Here is a 14,811-nt window from a genome sequence, read left to right as displayed (position 1 = left end):
TAATATGGGTGGGTGACTGCGAAAGATTATGTAAGATGTGGGTGTGTGAATGGTAAAGACGAGAGAGGGCCTCAACGGTGCTTTCCTCCAGTTCCTGAGTTTCTATTGAACTCAAAAGGTCAAGAATCATCAAGCAATGACAACTTACAGCTGGGCAGAGCGCAGTAAAATCTGTAAAGTTGCATAAATATACTCATTTCATAAGGTTAAATATCAGTAAAACATATTCTTTCTGTGCAGCTCTTGATCAGAGACAACTCATAAGAAACACTCATCAACAAAATATATACGCACAAGCTGTTGGATATAGATGAAGACAGAATTTCTTCACTCTGTGCGGCACACCACAATCTGCAAAGGAGCTGCAATGACGAGCAAAATATGAGCAAAATAACAAATGAAAACTATAATCAAGAAAGTAAACAGCATAGCTTAGGGCAATCGAGGCAGTGCAGCCAGTAAAAACATTTGATTAACTGGCTCTTCGTCTTCCCTACAGACAAACAACGAGTCCGCGACCAGCATTCCTCGACAGGAGTTTAGGTCTGGTAGAAAAAACAAACTTGTTTCCAGTTCTGTTGTATTTTTCTTGCAAGCTCTCTTTCCATGTGCACTGGACAAACCACGCTGATGTTTTGGGTCAGACCAGGCGTCTGGTGCTGAATTTATGTCTGCCAGAAATTTCACAACTCTGTGGCTGAAGTCTTATTCTGGACCATAAAAGCTTCAAATCTGCATTTGGTAAATTCAGCACCTGAATTTTTGTCTGCCAGAGATTTCACAACTGTGGCTACATCCTCATTTTGGACCATTTGGTAAATTCAGCACCAGAAAATACTGCTTTAAATGTACTGAGTGATTCCCTTGGGCAGCATTAATCGTGTGTGTGTGTGTGTGTGTGTGTGTGTGTACTTGTGGGGACATATTTTGGTCCCCATGAGAAAAACAACTTATAAATCATACTAAGTGATGTTTTTTGATGGGTAGGGTTTGGGTATGGATAGAATATACAGTTTGTACAGTAAAAAAAAATATTGTGTCTATGGAAAGTCCCCATAAAACATGAAACATTTCCATATAGTTTTAAATTGAGGGTAAAAAAACAAACAAACAAAAAACTGAACCATCAGGATTGGGTTTGACCATCAGGAGCTCCTTAGATGCTAATTGCATTGCTAACTGTAAAAATATGTTATACAAATTAAGCTGCTATAGAAGAATAACTTCAATATGCTATAAGTATTTTGATTATTGATACTGATAAGCCGATAATAATTTTCATTGGACGTAGGCCTGTCGCGATAGTCGATAAATCGCACGATAAAAAAAATGACCTCGATAATTTTTCTAGCCGCGATAATTTAATTTGCATAGCCTACTTGTTTTTTATCCGCGACTGAATGACAACTCTCGTTTCCTTAGCGTAGGAGAAGTGAACCCTCTTGTCAGTTGCATTGTCTTTTGTGTGGGGAGGCGGCGCTTGTCAGTCACATGGACTTTGTGTGGGAAGGCGGGAGTGCTTGAGGCGACTGCCGAGAAGAGCGAAAAGACGAGACGGGTTCAAAGCCAAACGCGACAGCTGCAGTGTGGGAGCACTTCGGATTTAAACCGAATGACCGTGGTGAACCACTTAACCTGAGCGAGCCGGTATGTCGCATTTGTTGTAAAACAGTATCGACTAAAACCCAGTGTTGTGCATGAACGCATTCAATGAACGACGTTCATATTTTCGCCGAACGCTGAACTGAACGAATCACTTTTCATACAATGAACGTGAACGAGAGATTTTTCGAGAGAACTCATCTGATTTTTTGTACATAGCATAGCCTATTTGTTAGGATTTTAGTAGCCTATCATAATGATTAGGCTAATAAATGCACGCACAATTATCCGTGAACTTGATTTTTGAACAAATGCCTTTCAACTTGTGTGTTTAAAATTCAGAATTAAATTAATGTGCAGAAATTTGTACAAATAGAGAGTAGGCTATGTAGGCCTACTACTGTTGTAGCCATTTAAAAAAAAGCGCGTTTCATATTTGTTAAAATATTATAATGTTATTTTATTTTTCCATTTATGTTGATTTATGAAAAGTGAACAGCACGACCGAGTAAGATAGGATGCGCAATATGAGACATGGAGCGGGTCAGACATGATTTTGACCGTTGAAGTTGTTATAGAAAGCCTTTATTTAAAGTGAATTTCGTTTTTTATAAAGTGAATTTCGTTTTGTATAAATTGTATCTTAATTTTAATACATTTTTCATCAACCAATTGCCTGTATTTAATGAATAGGCCGACGAAACAAATGTAACGGAGGCGCCCGCGCGCTATTGCACGTGAACTAGAGCACATCCTAACTTAACGAAACTCAGTGTATGCCTCACACAGACATGACAAATACACCAAATACACAAAGCTTGAAATGTCTTTAAACGAAATAATTCAAAAAGAAAAAAGAAAAAGGCTACTCTCTGATTATGTAATCCATTATTAGGCTTATTTATGTTCATTTCTCTCTATAAGCGCGTTCACACGGAGATGGCGATCGTCAACTTCATCTTTGCAGCCGAGTCGACACTTTTAGAGAAAACACTTGTTTATTAATAAAAATCAATACGCGCGTCACCGGATTTACAGATGCACGCACACATATTATTTCGAAATAACGAGATATTGTGTTGAAATAACATTATTATTAATAATAGCCTACATCTTTGTTAAAAGAATTTAACAAATGAACGTAAACTAGTTCATTTTTAGATATGTGAACTTAGTTTATAAAAAAAAAAAAAAAAGAACTATGAACATGAACTAGTTCATTATCATCTGTGTGTGAACTGAACTTTGAGCTAGTTCTTTTTAAGTATGAACTGGCACAACACTGCCGGTAACACAGTAAACATGCATGCACCTGCACATAGATGAAAATGGTCTCAGATCGACGATATTATCGTTTATCGCGATAATTTCTTGGACAATTTATCGTCCAGCAAAATTTGTTATCGTGACAGTCCTAATTGGACGGACAATAAACATGTCAAAATAAATATTTCAAAACACAAAAAATCCTCTAAAATACGCTATTTTAAATGCTACAAATTAATGTATGCATCACAACATGTACATCATGAAAATGTTATATTAATTTTGAGATTACATTTAAGTGTTATTAAATTATTAGTGTATTTAAAGATTAACTTTAAGTGAGTGTTATATGATGGCAAAGGTGGTGTTGTTATTCAAATAAGACAACTGTCTGAACCGGAAAAAAATTTAAGATTTTTTTCTTCTTCATATATTATTCAGATATACATGACATGCAAGACCTCTTGGAATATGTTCAGTATGACTGACATAACTTGCTACAGTCATGAAATCAGAGACCCTTCCCTTTAAAATCATGATGAAATCAGATCACATGTGGTCACTAGAGAGGCATTCATTGGTGTAAACAGCAGTTGACTGACCATTTATGATCAGATCATGACATGAATGTTAAAGTCAATGTGAAATGCTTTTCGAAACTCATTTTACTTCCGTCATGTAACATTTTTCAAAGTGAGTCAGAATATAAAACACAAAAAAAGAAATCAAATTTTTTAATTTTTCCGTTAAACATTAAATTATTATGCAATCTTTTAAGACATTACTCCTTATATAGAACATTTTTGCCTTAATGAAATACTGCTTTGCTTTAGTAGGAAATACTACTTAGCAAACTGATAAGGGTGTTGACTTCTTGTTCCTAGGTGCAAGAATTAAAAGAGTAAACGTTTAGCATGAGTTATTTTCGTTTTAGAATCCAGCGCTTTGTAGGCAGTGGCTAAAGGCGGCAAAAAATCATTAAGACGGAGAGAACGCCGCAACTGAACATCTGAAAAACCTCAGTGTGTGTAGTCAACATTTCAAACTGGATGACCACAAACAGTGTGTTATCGGCCAAACGGACGGGAAAAACTGAAAGAAACTGTCGTTCCGTCAGTTCTGCTCGAAGCAAAACACAGTCACGTACAGACAGGTAAGAAAGCCGTTGCCATATTGTTCCATTTTTACCATAATGCTGTTTAAAGAGTAGAAAAATATTGATTTTCATAGATAAACCTACCCTTACAATTACTGTTCTTAATAACCCTCTGTTGATCAGACTGTTGTATCCCTGACTTGTCGCCAAAAATGCGGAATAATCTATAGTTTTCAAAGCCCTGGATGCGGTGGACACTTGCTGACAAATAAACCAAACACAGAGACTGAGCAAATAGTTGAAAATAGGCGAAAATAGGCGAAGCTACGCTTTAAGGCGTTCTTTAAAATTGAGTGATGGGTTCTGTATAGAAAAAACGCCGAAACTTTTTTTCTAACAGTGCGGCCTGAATGATGTCAGGAGTGAAGGAAAGTTGTTTGAGAGGAAGAGAAAGTTATTACATTTTTAATAAAGATTACAAAGACCAAAAAAAAAAAAAATCAGAGTAACATGCAACGTGGATTAAGAAAGTAAATAAGGCTGATTTCATTGACTTTAAACCCAGGTGTATAAGAGGCCTACATATGGTATTTTCAGTACAACAACAAAAAAAGAAAGAAAGAACTAGAAATACGATGAGTCCTCAATCTTCTGTTTCTCTTTGCCACAAGCAGAACAAATCAGCCAATTATACGGCAGATATCTGAAGCGAGTCCCTTCAAGCATCAGCTGAAAATGTAGGTTCTTCCCTTCAGTTTCATAGACTCATCCTCTGCTACGTAACATGAGCCATGATGAGCACGCGTTATCTGTTGTGGCTTCTGATAATATCAACACGAGTCATAATAGAAGTTAATTACAGCAAACGTATCAAATTGAGGCAGAGGGCGTCTTTCGGTCTGATACGCTTTGTGCACTTGGACAAGCCGAAGGAACGCTGTTGGTGAGTTATAGATGGATGAGGGAATGCCTGGCTCCTGCTCATCTCTTGGTTTCATTCAGATTTATAGCTCACTGGCTGACCAGGGCGTGAGGTACGTGCTGCTTGACATGAACGTGAGTCATTCTTGTGTCTCTTATACGAGGCGACCTTTGACCCCCTCCCCAAAGATTCTGAGAGCGGAGGTCATGACCCATTGAGAGGTGTCAGCGTGACAAAGTCAGTCAGCGGGAACTGTAGATGCTGTAGCCCCAGACCTCTTCAGAAAACACACTGCTGAAGTTTATTTAATGTGGGAATTTAGTGTAAACAAGAACATAATTATCATAATTCACACATCAAAAAACCACAACTCTCAACCGCGCGTTTTACAGTCTTCAGTCTCTCCAAATCTCTGTCATCAAATATCGTCATATATCTGAAGATCTGAAATGGCTTCTTGAACAAGAAAAAAGTAAGGGCGGGACTTGTTCTGTCTGTGGAGAATTGATTGGATGGTTGTGGTTTGCTATTGGTTGCTCTCATGTGAGTGACAGGTTGCCCCGCCCTCACACCAGTAAACACATCATCAGAGAAGAGATGAGACTTTAAATACACGTCAAACGCCACAACGTCTTTCAAAGCAATTGCACAATGCTGAGGCCCTTTTTAGGTTGATTAACATTAATACAAGCTGGATGTGTATGCATCTTGTCCACTAGAATGAGTTCCAGAATCAGAGGGGCTTATGGGAAGGGTCCGCTGTAATGGTCTGGGTGTAGGTTGCTTTACTTAGACTCATGTTTAGGGGTTTCCCCGAGCCTTGCATTCGTGGGGAGAATGACGGAGGCGAATATTTGTTGAGCCATTCTGCTTCTACTTTGTAATTTTAAACAAAATACAATCGTTAATGGTAACCTGTGTCATGTGGATCATTAGGTTACAACACAAAAAACAGTGTGTTTTGCTGCAAACCAAAAAGGGGCATTTATGGTCAAAACTATGAGGATATTTTGGGAATGGGATTGAAAACCACATTTACTTATAGGTGCGAGTCTTGAAATGTCTTGTTCACACAGAAACTTACAGTAGTGTCTCGAATACTGTCTGTGTGAACATGCAAACGGGAGTCAAGCCTGTATTCTCTTACCAGTAACCAACCATAACAACAGTGCCCAAAGCAATGTCAAAAATGGAGACTGAAAAATCTCTTTTGACACGACAAGAATCTTCTTGATCCAGTTTTGTATAAAAATTCATGGTAGTCCAATCCAATAAGTAGTCAAGGAAAAACATCACTGACATATAGTAATGTGCTGCACACTACACATATTTTGGCATACTTTCTATTTTAGTAAACATCCCTCACCATTTTTTCAACAACTGAAAAAGTCAAAAATATATGAACTCTTACTCTTCTATATTACAGGTTAAGGACAATATTGACAGCAAAAGCTTACAGTTATCCATACTTTAAAAACCCACCAGAAAAAGCATAACATCAGGCACACGATTTGTTTAACAAACTATAGCTGATACAGGACAGAGTATGAGAAGAACTGTGAATTTCTTCTGTTATAAAGGAATTGTGCAATTACGGATGCACAGGAAGTTCATTGTTCACTCTCTGAATGCCGTCCAAGACCGAGATGACCACATGACTGGACTTGTTTACATGTAACCTCAATTTGCTGACTTCACCTTTTTACTACATTTTATTTCTATGGGTTGTTGCACAAGTAGATACAAGACATTGAAAATAAAAAAAAATAAAAGCGAGGGTTTCAATCTGCTGGACTTTCTACCTTCCACCTTGGCTTTTGTCTCTCAGTTTACTGAATGCTGATAAGAGATGAATAGATTCAAGCGTAGACTTGCTGCCCGTGTGACCTATCAGCCACAGTGTAAAGCAGAGACTTTTGACTGATTTCTCAGACAAGCCTGGACATGTCAATGAAAGACTAATGTGTGTAGAGGTACTCATGAAGTGCATGGTCACCAGTCCTTATCTCACGAAACACACATGCAAGCACAAGCACACTAAATGATTTAAGTATGTGCTCAGTGCACCGCATCTGTGTGAGTCCCAGATTTGAATTGTGAGATTGATCAGGCATAGTCAAGTCGATCCTGCACGATTCAAACGCAACCATGGCTGAGAAGCTTGCATTAGAAACATGAACAATGTCTGATTTTCAAAGTACTAAAGATATAAAACACATTTGCAAAAGGTGTTGCAGTTCCTTCACTCTAGTCTAGAGAAACACTTCAGCATGAGCATACTGAATACACTATACAACTGGGTGTAACTAATATAGAGATTTATTTCAATGGTCAAAAGAAAATCTGTTATTATCATGCATGCAATGAATTCGATTTTGATAAAAATGCGCTAGTGTTTTGTGTAAATTTAAAAGCAAAAGGCCATTAGAGCCATTATTGCTATTATTATTAATGAATGATATTGGTAGCACTTTCTACCTCTTTCTGACTAATTGCAAACAATGAATTGAACATGTTAATACGCATAGAATAATAATTTAAATATGTACAGTTATGTACCGTAATTTCTTCTCCCTAAAGTTTTGGACCATAAAACCTTGAGGTACTTGCCAAGCACATAAACACATAAAAGACGGCAAAGTGACAGATGTATAGCAGGGAAAGAAAGCCGCAGGTGAATAAAAGAGTTATGGAGGGCTCATAAAATGCGACAGGTAAAGCTTGCGTTGGGTTTATCAGACAAACATCAGCTTTTCTCACTGTAAAACTGCAGTGAAGGGACAAGCCATTTGCCTGTATATCTGAGAGTTTTGCATATATTTACAAACCCTTAGGGGGGTATGAGCTCCAGGTATCATTTCAAATTAAAATCTAGGCCACATTGACATAATGTAGAAAAACAAAGCGACAGTGGGACAATAAATCCATTTAAACTCATTTTAGAAAATATGATGCAAATTAAAGGTCATGTGTATTGTTTTTGTGTGTTAAATACTTTCTTCTGCCCCAGTTTTTAATATGCTCTGTGTGTAAGTATCCTGACCAGCCCAACACAGCAACAGCTCAACCAATGGCGTGAGTTTGGGGCGGGGCTAACTGTTTAGGTAACCAATGGCAGACAGGGGGAGTCTTCAGGAAACCTGTTCAAAAGCGAGTGTTAGTACTCGGTAAGTCATAAATTCCGAGAGCATTATAAAAGCCTCTTTGTAAATAAACTAGAGGTCGACCGATAGTGGATTTTACCGATAACGATAGCTAGGTTGGGCCATACTTGCCGATAACCGATTAATGAACCGATAGTTTTTAAAATTGATACTGGATAAAAACAAACATAACACTCCAAGTAAAACAGTGCTGAACTTTATTATAAAAATAAAAAAACTGTATTGAACCATGAAAACATGCTAAATGAAATAAATATATAAATGTGAATAAATATTTTAAGTCAATAAAAGACTTTCATTCAAACTGAAACAAAAAGTAACTCTAAATAACAAATAAAACCAGTTACATTCAAAATGTAACTATTTAACTGTTCTTTTCAAGCCAACTTAATTAATTAAAAAGTAACAAAATTTGTATTAAAGTGAAGATGAAAAAAATAAATTACCGAAATCGAATGCTTTTCTGATTCGTTTATGTTTCTGTCGGCTGTATGAACATATCAGTTTGCTTACGTCTCTAGCTTTAAATATGCAACTTATCTGCATATGTAATGCATAAAAGTGACCAGCTGGATATGAACTAATGCAAATAGAGGTAACAATTGTGACATTAAACATTCGGGTGGGACTTACGTTTATGTTTGTCAGTGTTTTAACCGCTTGAGGTACTACTAATGTTAGCGTCCTCTCAGCCTCGAAGGCAAACAAACGCCTACTGTCTCTACTAATGCAGCATTTAGTCAACAAATTAATCACTTTATAATGATATGACAAAATGTACTGTATAGGCTACATACATTTGAGCTGTCGGTGCTTTAAACGCGCATCTGATGTCAGCGCTCTCCACGCAGCATGTGCTCTCAGTGCAGCACGCAGAATCACGTGTCGAAATAAACAACACGAGGCACAAGTTTTTATTACACCTCTAGAGGCCGCTCTTGTACTGCATCGTGCCAGCAGACCCTTCTCAGCTCTGTGTAATGAATGACAGCGTGCGCTTCTCAGCCGCTCCAGCAATGGACGCAACCAGGAAAAACTATCGGTATATATTTTTGCCAATAACGATAGTTCCACCAGTCAACAATCGGTGCCGATTAATCGGCAAAACCGATGAATCGGTCGACCTCTAAAATAAACGCGCAGTAATTTGCCTGAACTTGCCATATCAGCACATTTAGATAAACACAGACAAATACATTGTCAATTCACATTCTGAAAAGCATCCCACGCAACCACATTGACTCAAAGTTAACTATTTATCCTTGCCGATGATGGTTTGCGCATATGCAAAACATATCGTATATGTCTTAAAACACCATTCGGCCCCAACCTTCTGGTAGGTATGTCCTTGAACAGGATTGGTTCACCCAAAGATCCTCCTTCTGAACCGTTTGCTTAACACTTTTCTTTTTTTACTCACATGAGGATGAGTAAATGATGACAGAATGTTTTATTTTTGGTTAAACTATTCACATTATGATGAGAAAAAATGTTGAGAATGAACGAATGAGAGTTCGAAAGACAACAAACGGAGAAGAAAACAACAAATAAACAGAGGGAAAAGAATAAAACAAAGACAGGATTTGAACAGACATTCCTTATAAACACGCCAAAAATGAAGGTTGCATAAACACTGACTGAGCGCTGACCAAGCGGCCCGTCTGTCTCCTCCACACACCAACCATCCAGTGCCATCGCATTACATTCAGCCTCTGGTATGCTGAGCTGAGGGTCATGGTTAAAAAGCCACCCAAAATTGAACATTTTTGGAGCACAGGAGAATATTGCAGAATGATTTGCTTCCGACAATTAAAAAGCTGTTGTCTAAAGAGGAATGATCAGATGTTATTTTTCAACTAGACAATGCTCCTGCCCAAATGCTTGAGAACAAGTCCATCAGGCTCATGGTTTGGCCTGGTCAGAATCCAGATTTCAACCCAGTCGTGGGAAACTGGGAGACATTTTTCAACTACTCATGAACTGTGTGAAGCCATTAACATGAGTGGAACAACACTGACTCTTCTTCCGGTAAAAAGCTGTCTGCAAGTTGGGAAGGCTATTCCGTGCTAAGCTACTTTATCTACAGTATTTGCGACCGTCTGATTGGTGGAATTTTTGAACAGCATCATGGATACTGTAGTTTTTCACCACAAATTCAGTTGTTAAACAATTATTAAAAAGTTTAAATAATGCGAGCAGATGGCTTTCACAAAATACCATCGATTATCAACCTTGCCATTTTTTTATATTTATAAGTTATCTTTCAAGTAATCAATTTCTTTATAAAGAAATGTAAAATATGTTTTTTTTTACTTCTGGAACATGACTGTTGCACTCTAATATAATAACTGTCCATCATTTTGGAATAATCAAAATTATTAAAAAACATAAATAGAATTTTGGGAAGTAGGAAGTGACCAGAAAATGTGAAATTATATTTACTAAATCAACTTCAAGAAGTGCACTCTGGGAATGAGTTCACAGTTCACATTCCTTCACTATCTGGTCCAACTCATCTATTAATAATATATTAATTAATATATAATTTATACTTTTATTTTTTAATAATATTAATTAAGTATTTTAGTTTCATAAACACAGTTATACATATGCACAATTGTATCTATAAAACGTATTTAAGAACATTTAAGTTTGTTTGTTTGTTTATAGTTTAACACCATGCCAGCTATATTCATGGTGAGAAAGAGATTAAAAAAAGAACGATTAAAATAGGTTTTTGAATTTAGATCTTAGATAAAAAATTATAAAACTAGATCTGGTCTTAGTAATTAAAAAATATTTTCATAAAAGTAAACTGAAAAATAAAGAATTCTAACAGAGTTCAATCAATCTATCACAATCCATCAAGATATCCTTCAGTGATAATGCATTCTGGAACGAGAGGCATAAAGGAGGATCTTTAAGAACATTTAAGTAAAAACGTTTGACTAGTAGTGTATTTGCATACAAAACTATTAAATTTCATACTACCGTATATATATATATGCATTAATATAACTACATCAACCAACCGGGTCAATCTGCACAATGCTCTCTGTAGTGATGGGATCAGAACTGACCTGTCATGTGGGACGGGGATGATGGAGGACGCGTGCGGGTGTGGCGTTTCGGGAGACGGAAGGAGACGTCCTGGCCCTCTCACTGGGCTCAGAGCCTCAGGGTGAGTTTGGTCTTGTAGCCTGATGCCACTCAGGATCAGGTGATGAGCGGTACAGCCGTATTTAAGGACCCCACCTGAGCTCTGTTCGTCCTCTTCTCTGCCACATGCAAACTGAAGAAAGAAAAGAGAGATATACTTATACTTCACCAGATAGCACATGGGTCCAAAGAGACTGAGACAGGAATTCAATTCGGTTTCAGTCACGTGGTATTATCATTTTTTCTTATGTTTATTGAGGATGGGTGTTAGGATGTTAAAGACTTGAAGGGAAGATGGCTTGACTAGAATAGTTGAAAAAGAAAGTTGGAACGGGAAATGTTGAAGGGATTGTCCCTTTTTTCAAATGTCAAACGTTAATCATGATTTGCTATTGCTATAGTCAGTAACAGGTGGTAATAGAGACGTTCTCTTTCCAGGAAAAATATCAATTACAAAATTTGAATGAGTCATCAATAATTTTGGTCCATTTTCCTGGATTTTTTTTTACTTCCAACATGACTCAAAAGCATTTAAATTAATATGTTACTATTATTGAAATCTAAATAATCTAGCTCTGATCTAAATTAATATGCTTAAAAAAAACATTAAATTAATACGTAAACTAAAATCAAGTTTAACATACATATCTTGAAACCTTTGGAATCACAAAATGATTTTGGATTATATATTTGACTTATTTAGTTCATTGCTTATTAATACTCCCAGTTTGTGTTCATAAAAAAAATATTGCCTTTGAACATTGTGTTGGACAACAGGAAGTCGAGTCAAAGATAGAGGTTGAGAACCACTAATCTATGCTAAAAGTTTATTTATCCCTGAAAAACATTGACCAAAAGCAACAAAACTTCAATACTGAATATTGTTTATCTAAAATCTAGGGCCAAGATTAAATCTGAATTTATAAAGCAATATAGTCAGTTGATATAGTTTGACAAAACATTGCAGTCGTGAATTTGTTGCATTACTATGCAGAGTTGCATTGCCTGCACTGCACAGCTCATATCGGTCAAGTGCACGTTCATCCGAGCAGATACATTATGACGCGTCATCATAGAAGGGGGCGTGTCTCGAACTCCTACACTTCACTGAACAGAGCGAAATTAAACGCCGTTCTAAAGTGAACGCTCATACGTTCGAAGGAACTGAACGACGCATATCGTTATTTCATCCAATAATCCATAACAAGCAATGCATAAACCATGACTACTACAATAAAGTAACTTTCTTTTCCTAAAACACAACGTAAGTTGGATATAAAAACACTTCTTTTTTCGATCAGTAAATATCCTAGAAAGTCACCATGCGACGCTGAGAGGAAGAACCAAACGTTCCTGTAAAAACAAACCCCTCCACCGGCTTCAGCTCGCGTTAGATACACTATGGGGGAGGGGTGAATCAGTTAAATGTACCAACCCAACCCCCTGTTTTTTTTTTTTTCGTTTAAACTTTGAACATGCAAGTTAAGTCGCCATCTTAAACCGTGCAAAACAGTTAACGCCTCGCGATATGAACGTCGACGACAGTATAACTGCAACGATCAAATTAAATTGCAGTTACTTCACAAGCATTTTTTCCATGCAAACTTGAGTTTACAGCGAAAAGCAGAGCTGCCATCGTACAACTCCATCATAATTGCCGACAGTCGCTTCGATTTGTTTATAAATGCAACAAACTGTCAAATAAGTGACCGTATGCAAAACTTGAGTAAGCATCACTTACTTTCTTATGAATGTAGTGCATCTCTCTCGTTGAGGTAAAGTAATGTCCATTTGGAGAGATTTCCTTGCCAAAATTCCTGAAAGCACCTTCATGCATCGCTTTCCCGGTGACAGGCTCGCGCGTGCTGTCGCCGGCTCGAGGCTGCTCGAGAAGCCGTTTGGAAGTCATTTTCAACCTGGATCAAATGTGACTTCACAAGATCACCAGCTTTCTGTAGACTTTAGTGCTGAGCGGGATAAGATGCATTTAACAGTATTGTGTGGACTACGACTCCCTGTCGAGAGTGTATTTCACTACGGACCCTAAAAGCAGCCGGTAAAAGGGGATAAAAATGATTGTTTTGCTTTTCTCTCTCGCCGAACCAGACGCCACGCCCACTCTATCCTGCGCGTGCAGCCAGGCGAGATTCGCTCGGCCACTCCCCTCATTGATTCTGATTGGCTCTCGACATACATAAACATTCTATTTAGGCACGCGGCCATCGCAGACCTGCAGCTGATTGGTCGTTCGGCAAACGTCGGAGTGAATATTTTCGAGGGTTTAGGGGGTGTGTCTCGACGGTTTGCCGGCCGGTGCAGGCAGCAGAGAGGAAGAGGAAAAAAGCCCCGGTAAAAATTGACGCACTTTTAAAACGAATTGTTTCTCAGTTTAAAATGTCTATTTGCGGCGATACAAAATCAAAATATTCACTCTACTAACGCACACCAATACAAACATGACTGGGAAATACTTTAAAAGAGTACCCGCGCTAGCTTCTCTGCTAAAACAGACACAGACACAGACATACAGCTCAAACCAGCCTAAACTGGTTTGCTGGTTTAAGTTGGCCTATCAGGCTGTGTTTAGAGGGGTTTTCGACTCTTTTCACCCGGTTCAGACTGGGAGATCAGGTAAACCAGCTAAATAACAGCTTGTCCAGGCTGGGAGACCATTTTGTGAACCTTTGTTACTTCTATAAATGTCTGTATTTGTGCAATATTTAACAAGCATTTAAAAAAAAAACATTACTGGTGTGCACCTTGTGTCAAAAATGGCACTGACTTATTTTAAGATGTGTCATTGCAAGCTGCTTTCAGTTAAAGGGATAATTCATCCAAAAATGAAAATTCTGCCATAAATTACAATTTGTCATTGCTTACAACTTTTCTTGTGTCAAGGAGGTTCAGTTGAGCTTCTGTTTATGTTTGCTGATCAATGTTTAAATGTGAATAAAAGCCTAAATTAAATCTGTTCATCATATAAAGCGATCGAGTCTCTTCGGAAAATTTGGACTAAACCACTCAATTCATATTAGTTTTACGATCTCTTTTTTTAAGTGTCAAAGTGGTAGTTGCGCAGCTGTCAATAGAGAGACAGAAATTACTCTGATTTCATCAAAAAGATCTTCATTTGAGTACCGAAGATGAACGAACGTCTTACGGGTTTGAAACGACTTGAGGATGAGTAATTAATGACACAATTTTTATTTTAGGGTGAACTATCACTTTAAACCAGCTCAAACATGTATTTTTAGTCTGGGACTAGCCTTAAAACTTGTGTGTGAAACCCGGGGAATATGTTCTCCCACCTTATAAACCCATCAACAAAAGCCTTTTCAAAAGCTCATTCTCCAAAGATACACGCATGCTATATTACAGTAGAATAGTCGGCACACAACCAGTCATAAGGTGCAACTTTATTAAAAAAGTAAAAACAAATATTTATATGAATAATTTTTTTTTTATAGAAAACATTACAATCTTTTGCACAGAATATTACTAAACAGATATTTTTTTTATACACCATACTCTGTGTTACACTTTGGGTGGACCACACATCAACTCAGTTAAGCCAAGGACATATGCTGGGGAAGCAGTGTTAC

At 37.5% G+C, this 14,811-nt stretch overlaps 1 protein-coding gene across 2 annotated transcripts in view; it reads right to left on the bottom strand.

Moving 5' to 3' along the window:
* Positions 1 to 13,330, bottom strand: part of slc2a4rg (SLC2A4 regulator) — a 62,126-nt gene extending 48,796 nt beyond the window's left edge. For both annotated transcript variants that reach the window (XM_079587999.1, XM_079588000.1), the window contains exons 1-2: positions 12,951 to 13,330; positions 11,131 to 11,342 (exon numbers count right to left, since the gene is read on the bottom strand). In XM_079587999.1, coding sequence (XP_079444125.1) covers positions 11,131 to 11,342; positions 12,951 to 13,118 — 380 coding nt within the window. In that variant the 5' untranslated portion in view covers positions 13,119 to 13,330. The remainder of the gene's footprint in view (positions 1 to 11,130; positions 11,343 to 12,950) is intronic.
* Between the last annotated feature and the right edge of the window lie 1,481 nt (positions 13,331 to 14,811).

This window comes from Phoxinus phoxinus, assembly GCF_949152265.1.
Source record: "Phoxinus phoxinus genome assembly, chromosome: 18".
NCBI lineage: Eukaryota > Metazoa > Chordata > Actinopteri > Cypriniformes > Leuciscidae > Phoxinus > Phoxinus phoxinus.
The sequence above is the reverse complement of the archived record's forward strand: the minus strand, read 5'-3'. Positions and strand labels throughout refer to the sequence as shown.